This window comes from Lactuca sativa, chromosome 3, assembly GCF_002870075.4.
Source record: "Lactuca sativa cultivar Salinas chromosome 3, Lsat_Salinas_v11, whole genome shotgun sequence".
Taxonomy (NCBI): domain Eukaryota; kingdom Viridiplantae; phylum Streptophyta; class Magnoliopsida; order Asterales; family Asteraceae; genus Lactuca; species Lactuca sativa.
Window position 1 is genome coordinate 113,799,817 of NC_056625.2, and position 21,251 is coordinate 113,821,067.

Consider the following 21,251-nt stretch of genomic DNA (forward strand, 5'->3'; position numbering starts at 1 on the left):
TATATGAACGTCAACGTAGACACATCTGAAACCACCAAAACGAGCGTTGTGCGGTGTGACGCGTGAAGAAGTCGCCGATGATGATATTAATGGGGTGTATCAGATATATTACATTAAAGATTTTCCTTCTAATTTTTGTAGTCGACCTCATCGTTCGATTGGAAGGCTGTCGGAGGAAGGCTGAGGGAAGCAAGGTTGGCAAGGGTGTGTTGATGGAGGTGAGAATGAAAATTAAGAAGGAAAACGGTGTCGAGGGCAAAAATATTGGAGTCGGTGTAATGGAGTCAGTGGAGGCAGCAACCAGCTTTGAGGAAGAGAAGATAAATATGGGAAAAAGGTATGGCGGTGTGTGCGAAACAACGATAAACGGAACTTTTCAGTGTCAAAATAACGAAAACGAAAACTTTCATGTCCAAATATGAAGGAGAAAAAAAGTTACTGTTCCTCAAGTTTTTAACGATTAATAGTATATATATTCTTTATAAAATTCAGAGTACCTCTTTTAATAAAAATGTTGCGAAATTTGTTCCCATTAAAACATGATAAATACGTTATCATAGCATTTCCGAAGAAAAGTATTTCTACTCATTTTAAAACATTTGAGATGTCATGGTCAATACAAAAACATAAGCATAAACAGAACTTACATTCATTTACACTAGTGATTTCTATCTCCTTAATCTCCCAGTGTAATGTGACTTCATATCAACACCTGTGATATAAATAAATTGAGTGGGTCAGGTTGGGAAACCTGGTGAGTACATAGGGTTTTCAACCCACAATAATATAACTATTATGTTTAATCAATAAATAGTTAAGCGAATTACCCATCCCCATTATATTTTTACTCTTAACGATCTACCCTAAGAATCAGCTATTTCTCATTCATTCATTCCTAAGTATTAACCTAAGGAATCGGTAGGAAGTCCATCGTTGTCAATGACACAACTATCAAGCACAGCTACTAGTTCTATCACTTAGGCGCAGCTGCGGTAATTGTGACATTCTCTATGAGGCGCATCTGTCGGTATTGTCCTTTAGGCGCAACTGCCAGGGTTATCTTGTTTTTCAACAGTATCGTTTCCGAGAATCCACTCGCAATACATGTTAATGGGTTTTTAGAGTACACCGGTGAACACATCGTTCACAACACCTACAGGTTGCGAGCCTGCTAGTGTTCCACTGGACTGTCTAAAATAGTCCGTGGTTGTCATCTATACTCTGTTAGATGACGGGGCCAGCATTTGGGTACAAGGCTTCTCACATCGTCCACCTCTCACCCTTACCTCATGGTCTATTTCACCTCTCACCTCATCATCCAACTCATATTTCATCTATTACATCTACCCATGTTTTACCCTAACATTTTCATAGATATAAAATACATATACAGTTTAAATCATTTAAAACGTGTTATACAATCGTTCATCTAGCATAGACAGCAAGTACTCAGATAATATGCACACATAGCACGTAATTTATATAAAATACTTCATATCTATGTGTAGGATGAAAGTAACTATGCACTCACCTGAAAAGGTGGTGATTCCGAACTCAGACAGCGCTCCGCTTCTTAAAAATAATTTCCTTCGACGAAACCTAGTATTATTACCACTAGAGTTTAGTCTATTATTCGTTGGGACTAAGTAATAGTCAAGCTATTATTATTATTATATAAGTGTTAAACAATACTTATATAACCCATAATAATAGCCCAAGTACTTATTATAAGTTCCTAATAACGTTACTATAATTAAATAAAAGCTATATTAAAAATAGCGTAGGCGTAGCTCACTTACAACGAGTTTTATAGAAAAATGGGCTTCTCTTGGAGAAGCGTTCCCAAGCTAAAAAACTCTTCTTCTCGTAGCCTCCGAGCACTCCGGGGCTTCCGCCTCGTGCTAGGGAGGTTCCTTAGGCTTTTCGGGGGGTTTCAGGGCTAGAGAGAGGTTTTAGAGAGAGAGAGAGAGAGAGTAAAGAGAAGAAAGAATGGGAAAGGTTTGAAGAAAATGAGGGTGGGAGAGGTTCTAGTTATAGGGTGAAATATGGCTGAACTTGGTGCCACATGTCACCATCTTGTGCCAAGACTTGGGGAGAAAGCAATGACCAAGATTGTGCCACATCACCCATTTTCGCACAACACACTTCCGACTTCTAAAATTCATAACTTTCACATACGAGCTCATTTTTTGACATTCTTTATATCCACGCGTAGGTAAAATTAAGATCTACAACTTTCATTTTATTTCCGTCGGCTAATTCTCGACCGATCTTAAATTTAACAGTATGAGAAGATTATATTGTTAAATGTCCGTGTAAAATTCATAACTTCTACATACAAACTCTGTTTTCGTCTGTATTTTTACCGTTGAGTTCCTATTAATGAGATCTTCAATTCTCATTTAGGTCACGTAAGCCAAAAATCGCTTGATCTAAAATTTGAGTTTCGGGTTGTGCACTGCTTAGCCAAATCATAGAAAATTCATAACTTCCTTATACGAAGTCAGATTTTGGTGTTCTTTTTTTTATGTTCTTGGTTTAATGTATCCTAAAACTTTTGTTTATATTTATAAGGCTAAAAAGTCCTCCATCGTAAATTCACTATTTACGTTTCCCGGTGTCGTGCCGTTTTTGCGGTAAAACTTCGAAGGGCCATAACTTCTTCGTTATAACTCGGATTTTGGTGTTCTTTATATGTACGGAAACCTTGAGACATATTCTGAAACTTGGTTAAGATTATTTATTCTAAATAATCTTTTGTATAAAAGTCATTTTCGACCCCTATTATCTCTAAATTGACTAGCCTGGATCTACGGGCGTTACAATTATCTCTCCTAAGGATGATTACGTTCCGGAATCATCAACGAAACAGGGCTCACTTGATGACTCCATACGTTATCTCTTCATCCAAAGTAATAATAGTAACTTTTATTTTTCTTCGATTGAATATCTAACTCTAAGACTTCCTGATTGAAGGTGGTGCTCGATCTTGCACTTGCTCCCTATCTCACGTTAGACTCCAGATTATGACCTCAAGTCAAAATCTTGATCCTTACTGGAGACTGCTCCTTCTTCTTATCAAACTTAAGATAAGTTATTTTATTACTACAATGGACTGATGTGTCATATTCTAATGACTTACCATCGTATGTTCCCACGCTTAGACTCAAGTCTCTTAGAGTCTTCCAGAATAGACTATACATTTCTTCATGTTCTAATCACATCTTAAAAGGTAGCATTTCTAGCTACACGCAACTATAGCGATACCTCTACCGATCACTTTGATTATCTTTCATTTCAATCTTTCGGCTTAAGTCAGATGCTACATCAAACTTGGTTCTCTAAACCACGTAACATACTCGTCATAGTCAGGCTCAATTTGGTATGACCACTAGGGTCGGAATAACAATCATCTTCTTAGTCATTACCGAAATGATGGTAATGACATACCTGAATAAAACGGAAGCAATTACTAGCTTCTTGGTAACCTTGTGACTTTCCCTGATCCAAGTGTGAGTCATTTGCTTCCGGTAGTATAGGCCTCTACTACCATTCACACCTACTCATACTCGTCCCAAGTATTATCTTGAAGTTCTCTAAGTTATTATCACAAAAACTCGGTTGGTGATGGAAATGTTAGACGATGGGATAACTTCGTGGATTATACCAAAAATCTTTCTTTCTACAAATCGAAAGTGTACTTCTCCGGTACTAGACATATTATTTGTTAGATACATTCTTAAGGCAAGATATCACTCTTAAAATATCTTCCGATAGGTACCATTCACTATCGTAAGCCTTCTCATTTCCTCCATTTGCTCAGTCTGCTATGAGTCCTTATCATGACATTCTATACACCAAAGTAGGCGTTCGGTGTATTGAGACGAGAATATAGATAGAGGAAGATTTAGACGCGTATTCCTCCGTATTACTCCAAAAAGTTACATGTTAGTTCTAATATCATAATTAAATGTTTAGAAACCTAAGCACATAAAATTTCCAGATCTGATCAGCAACAGACCATAGATCTGATAAAACGATAGCATAGAGCATCACAAATCATTTAGCACATAAAAGCATTTTAAGCATCTTCCCTAATTAAGCTAGTGCTTATGTCTATTCAGGTGTACTTCCTAAAATATATTAGACACACTCCTCACGTTCATCGCTTAGAATTCCAAGTTTAAGTCTAGAAATAAATCCTTATTCCTAGTTCACTTAAACTAATGCTCTGATACCAACTGTGACAACCCCATTTTCACGGCCATAAAAGATTGAGTTTGTTTATCCTTTATAAAAATTGGAGTACCTATTTTAATAAAAATGTTGCGGAATTTGTTCCCAGTAAAACATGATAAATACGTTATAAAAGCATTTCCGAAGAAAAGTATTTTTATTCATTTTAAAACATTTGGGATGTCATGGTAAATACAGAAACATAAGCATAAACAGAACTTACATTCATTTACACTAGTGATCTATATCTCCTTAATCTCTCAGTGTAATGTGACTTCATATCAACACCTGTGATATAAATAAACTGAGTGGGCCAGGTTGGGAAACCTGGTGAGTACATAGGGTTTTCAACCCACAATAATATAATTATTATGTTTAATCATCAAACAGTTAACCCAATTACCCATCCCCATTATCTTCTTTAGTCTTAACGATCTACCCTAAGAATCATCTATTTCTCATTCATTCATTCCTAAGGATTATCCTAAGGAATAGGTATGAAGTCCATCGTTGTCAATGACACAGCTGTCAAGCACAACTACTAGTTCTATCACTTAGGCGCAGCTGCCATAATTGTGACATTCTCTATGAGGCGCATCTGTCAGTATTGTTCTTTATGTTTAGCTGCCAGGGTTATCTCGTTTATCGACAATATCGTTTCCGAGAATCCACTCGCAATACATGTCAATGGGTTTTTAGAGTACACCGGTGAACACATCGTTCACAACACCTACAGGTTGAGAGCCTGCTAGTGTTCCACTGGATTGTCTAAAATAGTTCGTGGTTGTCATCTATACTCTGCTAGATGACGGGGCCAGCATTTGGGTACAAGGCTTCTCACATCGTCCACCTCTCACCCTCACCTCATGGTCTATTTCACCTCTCACCTCATCAACCAACTCATATTTCATCTATTACATCTACCCATGTTTTACCCCCAACATTTTCATAGATATAAAATACATATACAATTTAAATCATTTAAAACATGTTATAAAATCGTTCATCTAGCATAGACAGCAAGTACTCAGATAATATGCAAACATAGCACGTAGTTTATATAAAATACTTCATATCTATGTCTAAGATGAAAGTAACTATGCACTCACTTGAAAAGGCATTGATTCCGAACTCAGACAACGCTTCGCTTCATAAAAATAACTTCTTTCGACGAAACCTAGTACTATCACCACTAGAGTTTAGTCTATTATTCGTCGGGACTAATTAATAGTCTAGCTATTATTACTATTATATAAGCGTTAAACAATATTTATATAACCCATAATAATAGCACAAGTACTTATTATATGTTCCTAATAACGTTACTATAATTAAATAAAAGCTATATTAAAAATAGCGTAGGCGTAGCTCACTTACAACGAGTTTTATAGAAAACCGGGCTTTGCTTGGAGAAGCGTTCCCGAGCTCAAAATCTCTTCTTCTCGGAGCCGTCGAGCACTCTGGGGGTTCCGCCTCGTGCTACGGAGGTTCCCTAGGCTTTTCGGGGGGGGGGGGGGGGGTTCGAGGCTAGAGAGAGGTTTGAGAGAGAGAGAGAGAGAGAGAGTAAAGAGAAGAAAGAATGAGAAAGGTGTGAAGAAAATGAGGGTGGGGGAGGTTCTATTTATAGAGTGAAATATGGCTGAACTTGGTGCCACATGTCACCATCTGGTGGCAAGACTTGGGGAGAAACCAATGGCCAAGATTGTGTCACATCACTCATTTTCGCACAGCACACTTCCGACTTCTAAAATCCATAGCTTTCACATACGAGCTCCGTATGTAAAAATAAGATTCTTTATATCCACGCGTAGGTAAAAATAATATCTACAACTTTCATTTTGACTCCATCGGCTAATTCTTGACCGATCTTAAATTTAATAGTACGAGAAGATTATACTGTTAAATGTCCACGTAAAATTCATAACTTCTACATAGAGACTCTGTTTTCGTCTGTATTTTTACCGTTGAGTTCCTATTAATTAGATCTTCAATTCTCATTTAGGTCGCGTAGGCCAAAAACCGCTCGATCTAAAATTCGAGTTTCGGGCTGTGCACTGCTTAGCCAAATCTTAGAAAATTCATAACTTCCTCATACGAAGTCAGATTTGGGCGTTCTTTTTTTTATGTTCTTGGTTTAAAGTATACTAAAACTTTTGTTTATATTTCTAAGGCTAAAAAGTCCTCCATCGTAAATTCACTATTTACGTCTCCCGTTGTCGTGCCGGTTTTGCCGTAAAACTTCGACGGGCCATAACTTCTTTGTTATAACTCGGATTTCAATGTTCTTTATATGTACGGAAACCTTGAGACGTATTCTACAACTTGGTTAAGATTATTTTTTTCTAAATAATCTTCTGTCTAAAAGTCATTTTCGACCCCTATTATCTCTAAATTGACTAGCCCGGATCTACGGACGTTACAATTGGTTGCCTTAAAATGATGAATGTTGTTCTTCTTACCAAATGCTTATGGTGTCTAAATGTGAATCTAATAGTATTTGGAATTTTTGTATTACCTATGTGTTATCTGGAATTGATGCCAAACCATTAGCAAAACAAGCCCTTCTGGGTATTTGGTTATCAATTGTTAAAAGTAGTTTGGAGTTGGAAAATTGGAGCATTTCCATTGATAAATTTTTTGAAAGAAAACTTGGGGGCTAGAGATAAAGCTTACTTTTGGAAGGTTGTGTGGTTCAATAATATGGTGCTTAAAGATGTTGTCGCAAAGCTGTATTTGAAGCTTCAAAAAAATTGTAAAATTAATGATAGGATTAATGGCTCCTACTCTATTGGAACTTGGTGTCGGTAGAGGAAAGAATGAAATTGTAAGGAATTAAGACAGTTAACTGCACTAAATGCCTTGGTGGCTAGTGTACAGCTTTCATAATTTTTTTACTCATGGATGTGGAAGACTTACAAAAATGGTGATTTTAGTGTGAGATCGATACGAGACAGGTTTTCATTGGATTGTTGGGTTTTAGTTCAAAAATTATTTCCAAAAACTCATAATATTAGCAACCGAAGTCTTTAAAATTTTGAACTTAATGACAGATCACAACCCACCAAGGGTCTTCTTGCAAGAATTGGAAAGATAAAAACACAACCATAGAAGGAAGAAGTAACAACAACCTTTAACGAACTTTGGGTCATCTTTGGGAGGCTTGGATGGTGAAGAAGATGGATGAACTTTTAGACCCCAAAAATTGATCAACTTGAAGAGAATGCGAGTTCTTTGATCAACTCTTAAGCTTGAAGAAGAAAACCCAATTTTTATCTTCAAGAGAGCATGCACCACGTAAGAACTCTTTATGCCTTTTTGCAGGAACAATTCTAGAGATAAAGATAGAGGATGTCCCCTCCTTCCGGTTTTCACTCACTTAAAGTCCATTCCTTGCTCTTGCCTAGTTCTAGGCTTAGACGAAAGAGCTCATTCATAGATTCCATCTTTCTAGCATTTCATGTCTTTCTTCCTTCAACTCTAATTCATGCCATGAATTGTTAAGTCCTTCTATACTAGCTATTGGATCTCTTCTCACCTCCCCTAGAGCCTATTGAAGAAAAATCCGAGGCTGTCCTAAGTCCTACAGTTCCTTCTCTTACCGCCTAAGATGAATCTATTGCCTCCCCTCCCTCCACGAGTAGATATTTAGTATTGAATAGTGTCAAACCCGCAATAGTCAAGAAGAAAAACTCAAGACTAGGAAAGAAAGGCAGAGACAGGGAAATCTAGGGTGATAGCCCTATAGATGAGTAATAGGATAGGGAGCACAATCAAATGGAACTCATAGTTAGTTATGGGAAGAGATTTACAATCTCCTCGATTTAATCAACTATGTTTTCTAATGAGGTTCTGGAGTTCTAAAATTTAAATTTCTCTTACATTCTAAGTTCCCGAAATGGATCCTATCAAATATTTCACATTTTCTATGATCATGTCTATTTCAGGTATTCGGGGAATCCTCCTTAATAGACGAAATATTCCTATTATGTCAATGCCAACTGAATCAATCTTATTAGCTGTGAATTCGAACTTTTTGGTATTTTCCGTTTCTTCGGATGATATGATGGGTCAATCATTTGCTTCATTGGTTCCAACGGTGGCAGCTACGGAATCTGCTATTGGGTTAGCCATTTTCGTTATTACTTTTCGAGTCTGAGGGACTATTGCTATAGAATCTATCAATAGCATTCAAGGTTAAACATGACTCCTAGAGAGTTAGCAAAATACGAAGTTCTCTTTTCATTCTAGGCTTAGACGAAAGAGCTCATTCATAGATTCCATCTTTCTAGAATTTCATGTCTTTCTTCCTTCAACTTTAATTCATGCCATGAATTGTTAAGTCCTTCTATAATAGCTATTGGCTCTCTTCTCACCTCCCCTAGAGCCTATTGAAGAAAATTCCAAGGCTGCCCTAAGCCCTACAGTTCCTTCGCTTACCGCCTAAGATGAATCTATTGCCTCCCATCCCTCCACGAGTAGATATTTAGTATTGAATAGTGTCAAACCCGCAATAGTCAAGAAGAAAAACTCAGGACTAGGAAAGAAAGGCAGAGACAGGGAAAGCTAGGGTTATGGTTTTTCTAAGGCCAAAATGAAAGCCTTTTCAAGCCTTCATAAAGCCAAATTTTTACCCACAAGTCCTTAACCCATTAAGCTCTCCATGCACCTAAGCCTACTTGTCTCCCATGCTTTACAACCCATGCATTCTTTTCCTTATTTTAATTAAAAAAACCATGACTTCTTACCCTAGTCAGAAGCCACAGTTTTGACTAAAATAATAGAGAAAGATTTTAAGTTTTATAAACCAAAGTTTTATAAAATATAAACCTTATCTTTAGGTAAAAGACAAAAGTATTCAACTAGTCCAAAAAAGTTGTTCATGACTTATTAATTCATACCTTATGAAATAATGTGTTACTTGTATTGTAAAACAATTATTTCCATGAAATCAATATTTTATGAATTTATTATAAGAGTTTATGAATATTTATTAAAAATAATTTCTAATAAATAATCAACTGTATCAAGTTGTTGTTAGTGTGACCCTTAGTATCATATGTTAATTAGCAATATCATTCTAATATGACTGTTGAGCATATTAGATCTTTTAATCCCACTTGCGCAAGACTTATAGATCGCAAACAATGCATGTTGAACATGAGATATAGATCGCAAGCAATGTCATATAAGTGCCAACTTTACATCGGGCCTTTGATGTATAACTCTTAATGAATAAGCAGAACAAATCCCATCTTGACTACATACGCCTCTTGCGTTGTTCACATCATACATGTAAATAGATTTTATAACTGCCTGGTTAAAGAACAATGTTTGACTATATCTAAGAATAACATTTCCCACACTTAAGACCCATATATGTATCTCAGGTGTTAAGGATACACAAATAATACATGTTATCAAGCATCATTCATGACAACAATCCATGAAGTGATCTTGAATGGGTCAATCCAATACTTAATCTCTATCAAGTACCTATGAAACTGGTTACAACACTTTGTCAACCATTCCAATTCATATTACCCTTATTTCATTATTTCTCTCTCAATAATAACCGACTATGGATTTAGAGTGAATAAATTTACTCAAGGATTAAACATATTAATAAAGAACTCAACAAATATTTAATGAAAAGATCATATGCCATATATATCATAGTCATTACAATAGGTGATGCTACAAAAATGTTCCAATATTCAATACTAATACATAGATCAAATCCAATCACTAGAATAAAAAAGTCTAATCCATAAAGCATGTCCTTCAAACTTTGCTTAATGAAGGGCCTTCTTTAAAGGGTCCGCTAAATTTTGATCTGTGTGAACTTTTTGAATACTGATTTCACCATCTTTAACTTTTATACCGAATGAAGTTGAATCTCCAGCTTATATGCTTGGTCTTCTTATGTGATCTGGGTTCTTTTGCCAAAGCAATTGCATCCTCATTGTCACATAAGACTTCTAGGGGTCCTGAATGGAAGGAACCATGCCTAGATCTCCACGGAATTTCTTCATCCAAGCAGCCTCTTATGCAACATCTGAAGCTGTCACACCCCCGAACCAGACGGCGGAAACGTCCGAGGGCTATTGTGACTCAATTGAATACCATCACAATGAATATACATGAAACATAACATCATTCATCACCATGCATTGAAATATTACAACTGGTAGTGTTTACATTTAGTACATTGTTTCAAAACATTACATTCCCAAAAGTAGATTGTTCGATACTAGTTAAACAAACAACAAGACATCATTGAGTACATTTTTCCCTTCGATTTACCTGTTACCTGAGAATACAAGTATTTTGAAAAACGTCAACATCTGAAATGTTGGTGAGTTCATAAGTAATGTTTCAAATACAATGTTTTGTATCGTTACGAAAACCACCAGAAAATCCGATATTTTCTGAAAATAGTATAGTATAAAAGGTGTGAAGATCCGCAAGTATGCTTGTTTGTTTCTATAAATGTAAAAAAAATGGTTGAACTTGGTATGCATCTCGTAGGTGTATGAATTGAAAACACTAGGAAAACCCGATGTTTTCCTAATACTTTGAATTACGCATTTTATATTTTGTTATACCATTACGACGTGTGTATTCGATGAGTCCAGGTGACATTGGATTAATTATGGATTGTGAATTGTTATAAACACGCATTAATGAAAACGACTAGTTTACAACTATACAAACGATCCCTTTGGCGTCGTTCGTACTATTCACTTAATCCAACCACCCTGACTTCTCATAGCCCCACAACCGAGGAGAAAAAGAGGGTGCGAAGCCCCTGATATTTCCATAAGTCGTTCAAGGCTATCATGAATGCGAAGGGCCCTTAGCCCGACTCGCATTTGGTGAATTCTCGACTTTACTAGCAGTACCAGAGGACCCTTGGGGCCCAACAGCATATAAGATATTGAAAGTCCTTTTACACGGAATTAGGTCATATAAGGCCCAACTACATGTAAGCGAGTTTTCTTCGGGCCTAAAGATCATGTCATTGGGCTAGCTAGGCCCAACAAGCATGATTTGAAACTTTCGGGCCCAAAGAAGGTGTATCGACGTCTAGTGTATTCCCACGTGTTTATTGACTTCCCGAAATTTCCGCGTGTGTATTGATTTCCCAAGGTTTCCGCGTGTGTATTGAAGTATCGTCGTGTTATTAATTTCGGATTCGTTATTGATTCGAGACCGAATCAATTCGTTTGATAACGAATTTTGGTGTTGAAGGTGTATTATATTTCGCCGATAGTCGAGGTACTAGTATTTCATCATGTCGGATTTATTGTTTAAAACATTAGAGTTTTACTTTTTGCAGCCCCTTTCTTTTGGATCAATTTACACTTTTGACCCTTTGTATAAAAGAATTTCTATTTTAGTCCTTAAACCATTTTTCTTGACACCTTAGTATCAAAACTTTGTAGAAAAGGTATTTTCAGCTCAAAATTATTTGAAAAACAGTTTGAGTCCCTCAAAATGAATTTTTCTCGGCTGGAACCTTTATTTTCGCAAGTTTTACACTTTTGGCCCAAAATAGAAATTTTTTGCATCTTTGGTCCTTTTTAAATATGAAAACTATTTTTAACCCTTGAAAAGGACTTGGAGCACTAGTAGTCCCCTGTTTTGCAGAAAGATACAGTTTCAGCCCCTCTAATTTGAACATCTCGCATTTTGGGCCTTATTGGGCCGAACAGTTCATTTTTGGCCCATTATGCTTAAAATTTCACATTTTGATCCTTCAAAAGAGTATATTTCTAGAAAATACATTGTTGAAACTGTTTTGACTCATCTCAACCATCAGAATTTGTATTTTGTCATTTTGGGCCCTTTAACCTTATATTTTTAACATTTTGAGTCCAAAAATGGGCTTTTTAGCCCAAAGAGTTCATATTAACCAACTTGGTTATTTTTCTAGAGTTGATTTGTATGAAATAATATGATTTATACTTATTTCATTCAACCTAAGGTAGATCTCGGTTTTTCAGTTCTTTTTGACTAGATCCAACACCATAATCACATAAGAACATGTAAATAAACATAGAAATCACACAAAGCATACATATACTCATAGATCTACACATTTGCTTGTATTACCCCCCCCCCCCACAAAACTTATAAAAACCGAAAAATAGGGGGTATGAAGCTCACCTTTGCTTTGATGTTTCGGTTTTGAAGAAGATATGAGGAGATTTTTAGTCCTAGCAACACCTTGAAGTAGTTTTCGAGCATATGAAGTTTCTAAGGTGTGATCACGGAATAAAGTTATGTTAGAAGGAGTTCTTAAGGTTACACTGAAAGGAGATGTTGGTGTTTGATAATAACTTACCCAAATATGGAGTTTGTGGTGAAAAATCCTCTTGTAAACACCCTAAATCTCGAAATTTTTGGGGGATGATGGAGGAGTTGTTCTTGAGAGCTTAAGAGAAATTTTTGCAAGTGAAGTGTGTGTGTGTGTGTGCTCTTCTTGGCCAAGAGCAATAAGAAGAGAAAGAGAAGAGATAAGGAGTATTGCATGGAGGGTAATAAGTGTCTAGATGTATGTGATTATCTGGATATATGCTAGATAATTATGTGTTGGCAAAGCTTAAATCAACCTCCTTCCATTTGTTTATTTCTTTTTTTTGTTTTGGAATGATCTTGGGCCGAGATTAGGCTAAGGTAAATGAGGATGAGGTGATTTTGCCCATTGTTGGTCTTGATCTAATTTATGAGGCCCAAAAATCATTTTTCGGCTCATTGGGCTCTTAAGGAGGCTCACGGCCCAAAATGGTAAAAGAAATGGGTTTAGGGCCCATTAGGGGTAATTAAATCCCTTTATGGCCCATCATGGCCCAAAGTAGTCAAGTTGAAGGTTTATTGGTCCATTAGGCCCAATAGGAGAATTTTAGTTCATAAGGAACTTGAACCGAAATTTCTAAGGTTTCCAACCCTTAGTTGAACATATGAGATGTATTTTGAACGAGGATAGAGTATTGTATTCACTTAGAGTACAGACTTTTACAATGGATGATGTTTATATGAGAATAGAATTTCCTAGCTAAAATGCTAGTTGTGACATCATCCCCCCGTTAGAGGGAATTTCGTCCCGAAATTCTTTCTAAGGATAGGTTCGTAAATGAGAGAATAGGTACTTCATCTGATCTTCATGTTTCCCATGTGAATTTCGGTCCACGCTTAGCGTCCATGGAACCTTCACAATCATAATGGGGCTTTGTTTTGTATGCTCTACTTCCCTGTCCAATACCTCGACTGGTTCTTTGACGAACATGAGATTCTCGTTTACTCCGATTTCTCGTAAAGGAATGATAAGAGTCTCATCTGATATGCATCTTTTCAGATTCAAGACACAGAACACAGGGTTTACGTTGCTGAGCTCTACAGGCAGCTGCAGCCTATATGTCTTTGGACCAATCTGAGCAAGAATCTCGAACAGTCTGATGTACCGTGGGTTTAGTTTTCTCGGTTCCTAAAGCGAATCATTCCATTCCCAGGAGATTCCTTTAAAAACACGCGATCCCCAACTTGCCATCCTAATGGCTTACGCCGCTTGTCAGCATAGCTCTTTTATCGGTCTCGCGATGCTTGAAGTCCAGGTTTGATTTGGATTATCTTCTCTGTTGTTTCGTTAGTGGTTTCTGGTCTCATGAGAGTACTACCGAGTGATATGCATTTATGACTATAAAGAGTTTTCGAAAGGAGCATTCTTGATGCTCGTGCGATAGTTGTTATTGTATGAGAATTTAGTCAAGGGAAACCAGGTATCCCCTGACTTGTTGAACTCAAACACCTAGACTTGTAGCATGAATTTGACACTACAAGAAAAAAGATCTTTAATGACGCGCTTTTTACGACATGCGATAATTAACGATACGCAAAAGGACGTGCCCTTAAAATAGTGTCATCTCTCCAAAAAATTTAAGGATTTACGTCACGCTTTATTGCGTGCCCTTAATTTGGTGTCTCAAGAAAAAAAATTAAAAACACGGAGGGCGCTTTATCTTAAACGCGCATCGTCTGTACCTGTCGCTTTATAATTTTAATGAAACGCGCTTTTAGTAGACAAGGGGGGAAATGAAATCCCCTAAATTTTGAAAACCCGCCTTTTTTTTTCTATCTTCTATCTATCTTTCATCTTCAACCTAACAAGGACGAGCATTGCACTCTTGATTTCCCTAACTCTTTCTCATTTTCTGATTCAAACTTGAAAGAATCGAAAAAAAAAATCTATCAATTTTGAAGCCTAAAAAAATCTAACAAGGACGAGTATCCATCGATCCGACTTCCAAAAATAGAGGGCATTGATTCCACGTCTTTCGGGGTTGGGAGGAAGGAAAAACTGTTGGTCCCGTGTGATCTAATTGGTAGAGGGCATCGATTCCCTAACTCTTTCTCATTTTCTCCACCATCGCTGCTTTCGCTAATATCCACTCCGACCTCTTATGAACGCAAATGGTAAAGATCTGCTTCGATTTCCCGATTGGTCTTCATCGACGGTGGTGGTGAGTCGGAGGTGCCATGTTGATGTGATTATTACAATCGATTGCAGAAAATGAGAAGATTTAGGGTTTTTTCTTGGTCCAGTGGAATACTTTCAGGTTTCGTCTCGACTCCTTTTATTTTATTTTCTTTCTTTTCCTTTCCTTCTGCCATCTGCTTCCTTTCCCCACCTCTTCTTTCTTATTTGGATTCTCCAGGCGATATGCTACTGTGGCGATTCAGTCGGTGGCGGGTCAGCCTTAATTTCATAACATTTTAAGGGATTGCTGTTGGTGTTCATCGACGGTCGTGGTGGGTCGGAGGTGCCATGGTGATGTGAAGAAATAGAGAAAAAGGAATATAGTCATCACTTGCTGATACCGACGACGATCCGTTTTCTGCATTAGCCAGATTGAATGACTTCAAAGGAGGTTCGTATTTCTTTTGTATGTTTTTTTTATCCCAATCAATGAATGGATTTTTTCCCCTGTATACGTTGGGCATCTTTCTTTTTTTTATCCCAATCAATGAATGGATTTTTTCCCCTGTATGTTGGTTTTACAAGTGCAAGTATATTAATCTACTAATAATCCCAACTTGACATGAAGTTGATAAGTAACAAGTAAGAATAAATTGTCTTTCAGTGAGTTTGTGTTCGACCCAATTAAATGGCAGCGGATGCAAATGAACGAGGACTTACTTGACCTATCAAAGATGTTCAATGCAGTTAAATCGCTTGTTCGAGTGCCTTCTGTAGACCCCAAATATAAAATTGCTCTTCTTGCTTCTAAGCAGGTTCTTCTTCTTCTTTCTAGAAAAAATTGTTAGTGAAAACCAAAAATAGTATTACATTAGTAAGGAGGTTGTTGGTGCAGGACCATTGTCTTGTTGATCTACTGCATGCTTGGCAAGATGGAAAACTTCCGGTTCAGATAAGCTCTGTAATCAGGTAAAGCATGGAACTTTTTTTTTATTTGTTATCTTTGACCAGTAAATGATGTGTATAATATGTCTGTATTTTGAACAGCAATCATGATAGGGTGGGGAATACCCATGTGATGCGGTTCCTTGAAAGACATGAGATTCCATATCATTATCTGTCCAAGTCAAAGGAGAAGAATGTAGAAGATGAGATATTGGGGTTGGTTGAAGATACAAATTTCTTGGTCCTTGCTAGATACATGCAGGTAAATGTTTTTCTAGTAGTAGTATAGCAGCAGGATTGGGAAAAAGGTCTTATTTGTTTATTTACCCAGGACAGGTGTTGTCTGGAAACTTTTTGAAAAGATATGGGAAGGATGTGATCAACATACATCATGGCTTATTGCCATCATTCAAGGGAGGAAATCCATCTAGGCAGGCAGGTTCTGTGTTCCAATTTCCAAATTCTGTTTTAAGCTTTTTATGTTTTTATGTTTTTTACTAGAGAATGACAGGCTTTTGAAGCTGGGGTCAAATTGATTGGTGCCACAACCCATTTTGTCACGGAGGAGCTTGATGGGGGCCCAATCATTGAGCAGATGGTAATCAAAGAGTTTTAAGTTTCTCAGTATCAGTAGTATGCAGTATATATATGCTAAGGTGAAAAGTCAAATAGTTTCTGTTTGGGTTTGCAGGTTGAGAGAGTCTCGCACAAGGATAATTTGCTGAGTTTTATTCAGAAATCTGAGAATCTTGAAAAACAATGCCTTATGAAGGCAATCAAGTCATATTGTGAGTTACGCGTTCTACCTTAACACAACAGGACTGTTGTATTTTGAGTAAGCTCAAAATGATGCTGATCAAAACTACAGAGTCCATTATATTCCTTGTGTTGCAAAGTTTTTGTATTTCATTTTAATTATTCATTCTAATTTAAGTTGTTCTTGTTCCAATCCAATAATAAGATAAATTAAGAGTCATTGTGTGTTCATAATAATAAGATATATGTGCATTCTCAGTTCTCCTTAAATTCATTGTTGTTGGAGTTTTCTTCTCTGTCAAACTTTGTGTTTTCTAGTGTGATACTTGTTTAAATAGGGAAACTGTTGTTGATTTTGATTGATATAGGGGGTGTTTGGCTAAGTTTATTAAAACAACTTATTAGCTTATTAGAGGTTCAACACCGCTATATATAAGTTAAAAAAAAGTGTTTGGATAAAAAATAACTTATTCTGATGGAAACCTCTAATAAGTAGTCATTTTTTCATAAGTTACCCCATACTTATTAGCTTATAACCTAATAAGTTATAAGCTAATAAGCAATAAGTTTTTTTTTTTTTGCCAAACACCCCCATAATATATAATATACAAGTGGAAGGATACTTGAAGTCTTCTTATAAAAGATAACAATAATAGTTTTGATTTCCCTGGTCATCAACTTTAATGGAGTCATGGGATGGACCTGCTTCACTGTCCTGTATGTTTTTGAGTTTTGAGTTTGTGTTCACTTTTATCTGTTACTTGAAAACCACACCCTCAAGAACATACATTTATTAGTATGTCTAATTAGAAAAAGAGGGTTTGAAAGTGTCAAAAGATATGGATTAGCTATCCATTTTCTACCCACTTCAATCTTTTTTAATGTGTGATTATGTTTTGTTTTTAATTTCTTGGATGTGATTTATTGTAAAAGATTTTTTTTAACTGTGTAATTTTGTTGCAGTTTTATACACAACAGTACCAAGGCCATCGGCTACTTTTGACATGTTCCCTTCTTGGCCTATGAGAGTTCATCAAACCCCAAGAGTAAGTCTTTTTTCCCTTATAATAATACCCGCTTCCCTGTTTGAATACGATTGGAAATAAATACTCTATTTATAGTAAAATGGTTCCATGTACAGGTAGGTACTTGCTGATATGGTTCTTTTTGCTCAACCTCCAAATCTGGTCTCATGTAAGCAGTAGGAAATAATCGTGAAGAAAATTTGATTTTAACAGTTTTGGACCAAACTGCCCCTCCATACTATTTTTATAGTTAAAAAATTTGATTTTAACAGTTTTGGGCCAAAATGCCCCTGTATACTGTTTTTATAGTTATTTTTTATTTTCAACAGTTTTGGTTTTCTCTTACATGGCTGTTTCTTTTTCACTTAACCTGGACAGAATGAAATAATTGGTTAAGACACTAATTACCTATTTGCCCTTCTTCTTTTTTCCTCCTAATCCTCTCACGTTAAAGAATATTGTCAAATTTTGTTCTTTAGAATGTAAGGTAAAAATGGTCATTTGGTCTAGGATATTGTCAAATTTTGTTCTTTAGAATATTGTCATGGGTTTGATCAACTGGTACTGGCTCTTTAGTCTTTCTTTTTATATCTTTTTATGAAATCAGCTTATGATATGAGCTCTGGGTTTGATAGTGCCTTTTTCATGAGATTGTGAAAAGTTGAATAAAATAAAAAAATAAACAAGGGTAATATTGTAATAGGGAGGGTCTTAATACATAAAGTGACCAACCTCTCACTTAGCATGACAAGTCATTTTGATTTTATTAAGTAAAAAAGAAACAACCTTATCAATCTACATGCATAGAAGACCCTGCTGTCCCATAATTTTTAACAATTTGTATTATCATTATTTGATTTTAATAATAATTTGTTTTGTTTTATTGTTGAGGTTATAGACTGATAGCCTTACTTTTCATGTCATTATTATTTATTTCTTTTTTTGTTTGTAGTTTCTTGCAGAAACTTTGGATGTTGTTCAAGACATTGATTGGGTCATTTCTCTTGGAAATGCTTTTGCAAAGCAGTATGAGCTTTATACATATGATGATGAGCATTCTGCACTACTTCACAGGTATGAACTCATTATCATTATCATTACATTTTTTTAATTAAATTATCTTATTGAGAGTATTCTTCTCCTACAAATGTCTTGGTATACTTCTCTGTTGCTAGGTAACCTTCTCAACAACAACATTCTACTTAAGCAGGTGAGTAATCAAGATTAAGGGAGACTTGTAATCATGTTTGACATTCCTTTCCAGTAAGAAACAGAGTTGTATGATTATTTGTTAGTTTTATAGGAATGTATAACCCATGTTAGCAATGTATTATATTTGTTTAACATTTGAATGATTCTTTGTATGACATTACAATTTGTGCAATTTATTTTATTTTTTGAGTATGAAATTTTATTTTATATTATGCAATGGATTGTATTTTTTGTATATGGTATTTTATTTCTATTATGAGAAATTAAATGCAAATTTAATTTAAAAATTAATAAATATATAAATTTATTTTTTTTAAACATTTAAAATTACGATACGCAAACATGTGTGTCATCTTCATTTATGACATGGCCTTTCTTGACAGGGGCTTTCTTGATACGCATTGCGTGTCATTAACACGCGCGTCATAAGGTTACGACACGCGAATGCGTGTCATCTTCCTTTATGACAGGCCCTTCCTTGATACGCATTGCGTGTCGTAAATGCGCGTCGTAATTGCGCGTCGTAAATGAGCGTCGTAAATGCGCGTCGTCTATAGACGACGCGCAAAAGCGCGTCGTCTCTCTTTATGACAGGGCCTTCCTTGACATGCATTTGCGCGTCGTCTGAGCCTTTTACGACGCGCAATGAGCGTCGTAAAAGGCTGTTTTTCTTGTAGTGTGAGTGGTTGAATAGTTCGTTCGCTTTGGTTAGTGGTTTGAGAGTGGTAAGCAATGCTCATACTTAGCTATGTTTCCATAGTCTTCTGGAATGACTGTTAAAGTCTTGAAGTAATCTCGTTATCTCAATCCGAGATAATAGATACTGATACTTCATGGAGTCTCACGATCTATATTAGCTGGAAATGGGCAAATTGGGTTAACCTATCGACGATCACCCGGGTAGCGCCCAACTCAACTCTCATAACAATAAACTTCGTCTTTCGACTTCGAGAGTTTTATCCATCCATGTAGTGCTTCCTCCGTGATATTCTCCGGCTTCGATGCTTTCAAGGCTGGTCGTAGATGATGATAGTGTTTCGTTCTCACTTTGTGGGCAGACAAATATGTTATTGATGAAAATAATGAAAGGGCTAACTAGGAACGGTTGGAAACTCGGTTCGTAAGGTTCATGAATACCGTGGGAGCATTCGTTAGACCGAAGGGTATCACAATGAATTTGAAATGGTCGTGACGAGTTCGGAAGGCAGTTTTTGGAATGTCGTCTTCTCAGACTCGAAGTTGATGATAACCGGTTCTTAGATCTATTTTAGAGAAGTAACTAGCTCCTTGGAGCTGGCCAAATAGATCGTCAGTCCGAGGGATTGGGTATCGATTTTTGATGGGGAGGTTATTCAATTCCCTAAAATCGATGTACCTTCTGAAGAATTTGTCTTCTTGAAGAACAAGATCGGAGCTCTTCGGGATGAGGAGCTTGGTCTGATGAGTCCTTTGTGCAACAATTCTTCTCAATTGACTGGGTAACTCGTGAATTTTTCGGCGAGAGTCATCCTATAGGGTGAATTGGCAATTGATGTAGTTCCCAGTATAAGGTCGATTTGAAATTCGACCTGTCTTTCGGGAGGTATTCCCGGAAGTTCTTCAGGAAATACATCCGGAAAATCGCATGCTAAAGGAATACCTTGTATGCTTACTTCATCCTTGGTCTTGTCCACAACAAGTGTGAGGAAAACATAGTTTTTCTGGTGCAGGCACTTCTGTGCCTTGATGCACAAGATAGGAAGAGAATTGGCGCCAGGTTTGTCACCATGGGTTATTAGAGTTTCTTGATTGGGAAGATGAAGTCAAATGGCCCTCTCGCGACACATAGCCTTAGCATGGTGGGGGCTTATCCCACCCATGCCGATTATCACGTCAAAACTCCTAGTATTTATTGGCATCAAGTCTATTGTAATGAATGATCGTTTAGTGTTAAGATGTTCCCTAAATAATTATCTTTGGTTGATTCGGTTTTTCCATTAATCATCTCCACCGTTAAGGATTAGTTTAGCCTCTGGGATTGTTGTTTTAGTAAGTGCTCGACTTTGTTACTAACGAAGCTTCGCTCAGCTTCACTATTGAATAAGAGGTAAGCGAAAAAGTTGTTAAGTGGGAACATACCAGTAACAACTGTCGGGTCTTGATCTGCTTTCCCTTATCCCAAGGTCAGGATCATTTCCGATCCTTCTGCTCCTTGATTGTTATCCTTGGGGCAATTGCGCCTGAAGTGACCAATTCCTCCACACCCATAGCAGGTGTGAATGGTCTCACCATTGGTGTTGTTGTTAGGGTTGTTGCGATTGTTGTCGTTTTCATTTGGCTGACGATTCTGGCATGGATAAGTTCTACAGAATTTGGCGGTGTGATTCTTTCGGTTGCATTTGATACAATGCATCTCCCAGCAGGCTCCATTATGATGGAATTTGCACTGGTTGTATTTTGGTAGGATTCCAACATATGGTCTCCTGGTTGTTGGTGTAATGGGGGTCATGGTCGCATGAACAACAACAACATGTTGCTTCCTTGAGAACCCTTGAGTGGGATGTCCCTTTCTATTATTTCCAGACCTCAGCTTCCTGCTCTTAAGCTTGGGGTTTGGAGTC

At 36.8% G+C, this 21,251-nt stretch overlaps 1 protein-coding gene across 1 annotated transcript; it reads left to right on the plus strand.

Annotated features, from left to right (window-relative positions):
- The first annotated feature begins 89 nt into the window (after positions 1-89).
- LOC111891209 (formyltetrahydrofolate deformylase 1, mitochondrial) lies at positions 90-16,654 on the plus strand. The gene is made up of 8 exons (XM_052769794.1): positions 90-345; positions 8,181-8,358; positions 15,378-15,528; positions 15,609-15,682; positions 15,761-15,920; positions 15,995-16,093; positions 16,170-16,256; positions 16,350-16,654. Exons 1-8 carry the CDS (start codon positions 90-92, stop codon positions 16,467-16,469), a joined length of 1,125 nt encoding a protein of 374 aa, XP_052625754.1. The 3' UTR covers positions 16,470-16,654.
- The last annotated feature ends 4,597 nt before the right edge of the window (positions 16,655-21,251 follow it).

What these genes read in the sequence shown, in the direction of transcription:
- LOC111891209 (XM_052769794.1), top strand. Translation starts at nt 90, where the DNA reads ATGGGGTGTATCAGATATATTACATTAAAGATTTTCCTTCTAATTTTT. An exon ending in TATGGGAAAAAGGTATGGCG is followed by an intron (nt 346 to 8,180) that starts GTGTGTGCGAAA and finishes TGTCTATTTCAG; the next exon opens with GTATTCGGGGAATCCTCCTT. An exon ending in GAGGAAATCCATCTAGGCAG is followed by an intron (nt 16,094 to 16,169) that starts GCAGGTTCTGTG and finishes AGAGAATGACAG; the next exon opens with GCTTTTGAAGCTGGGGTCAA.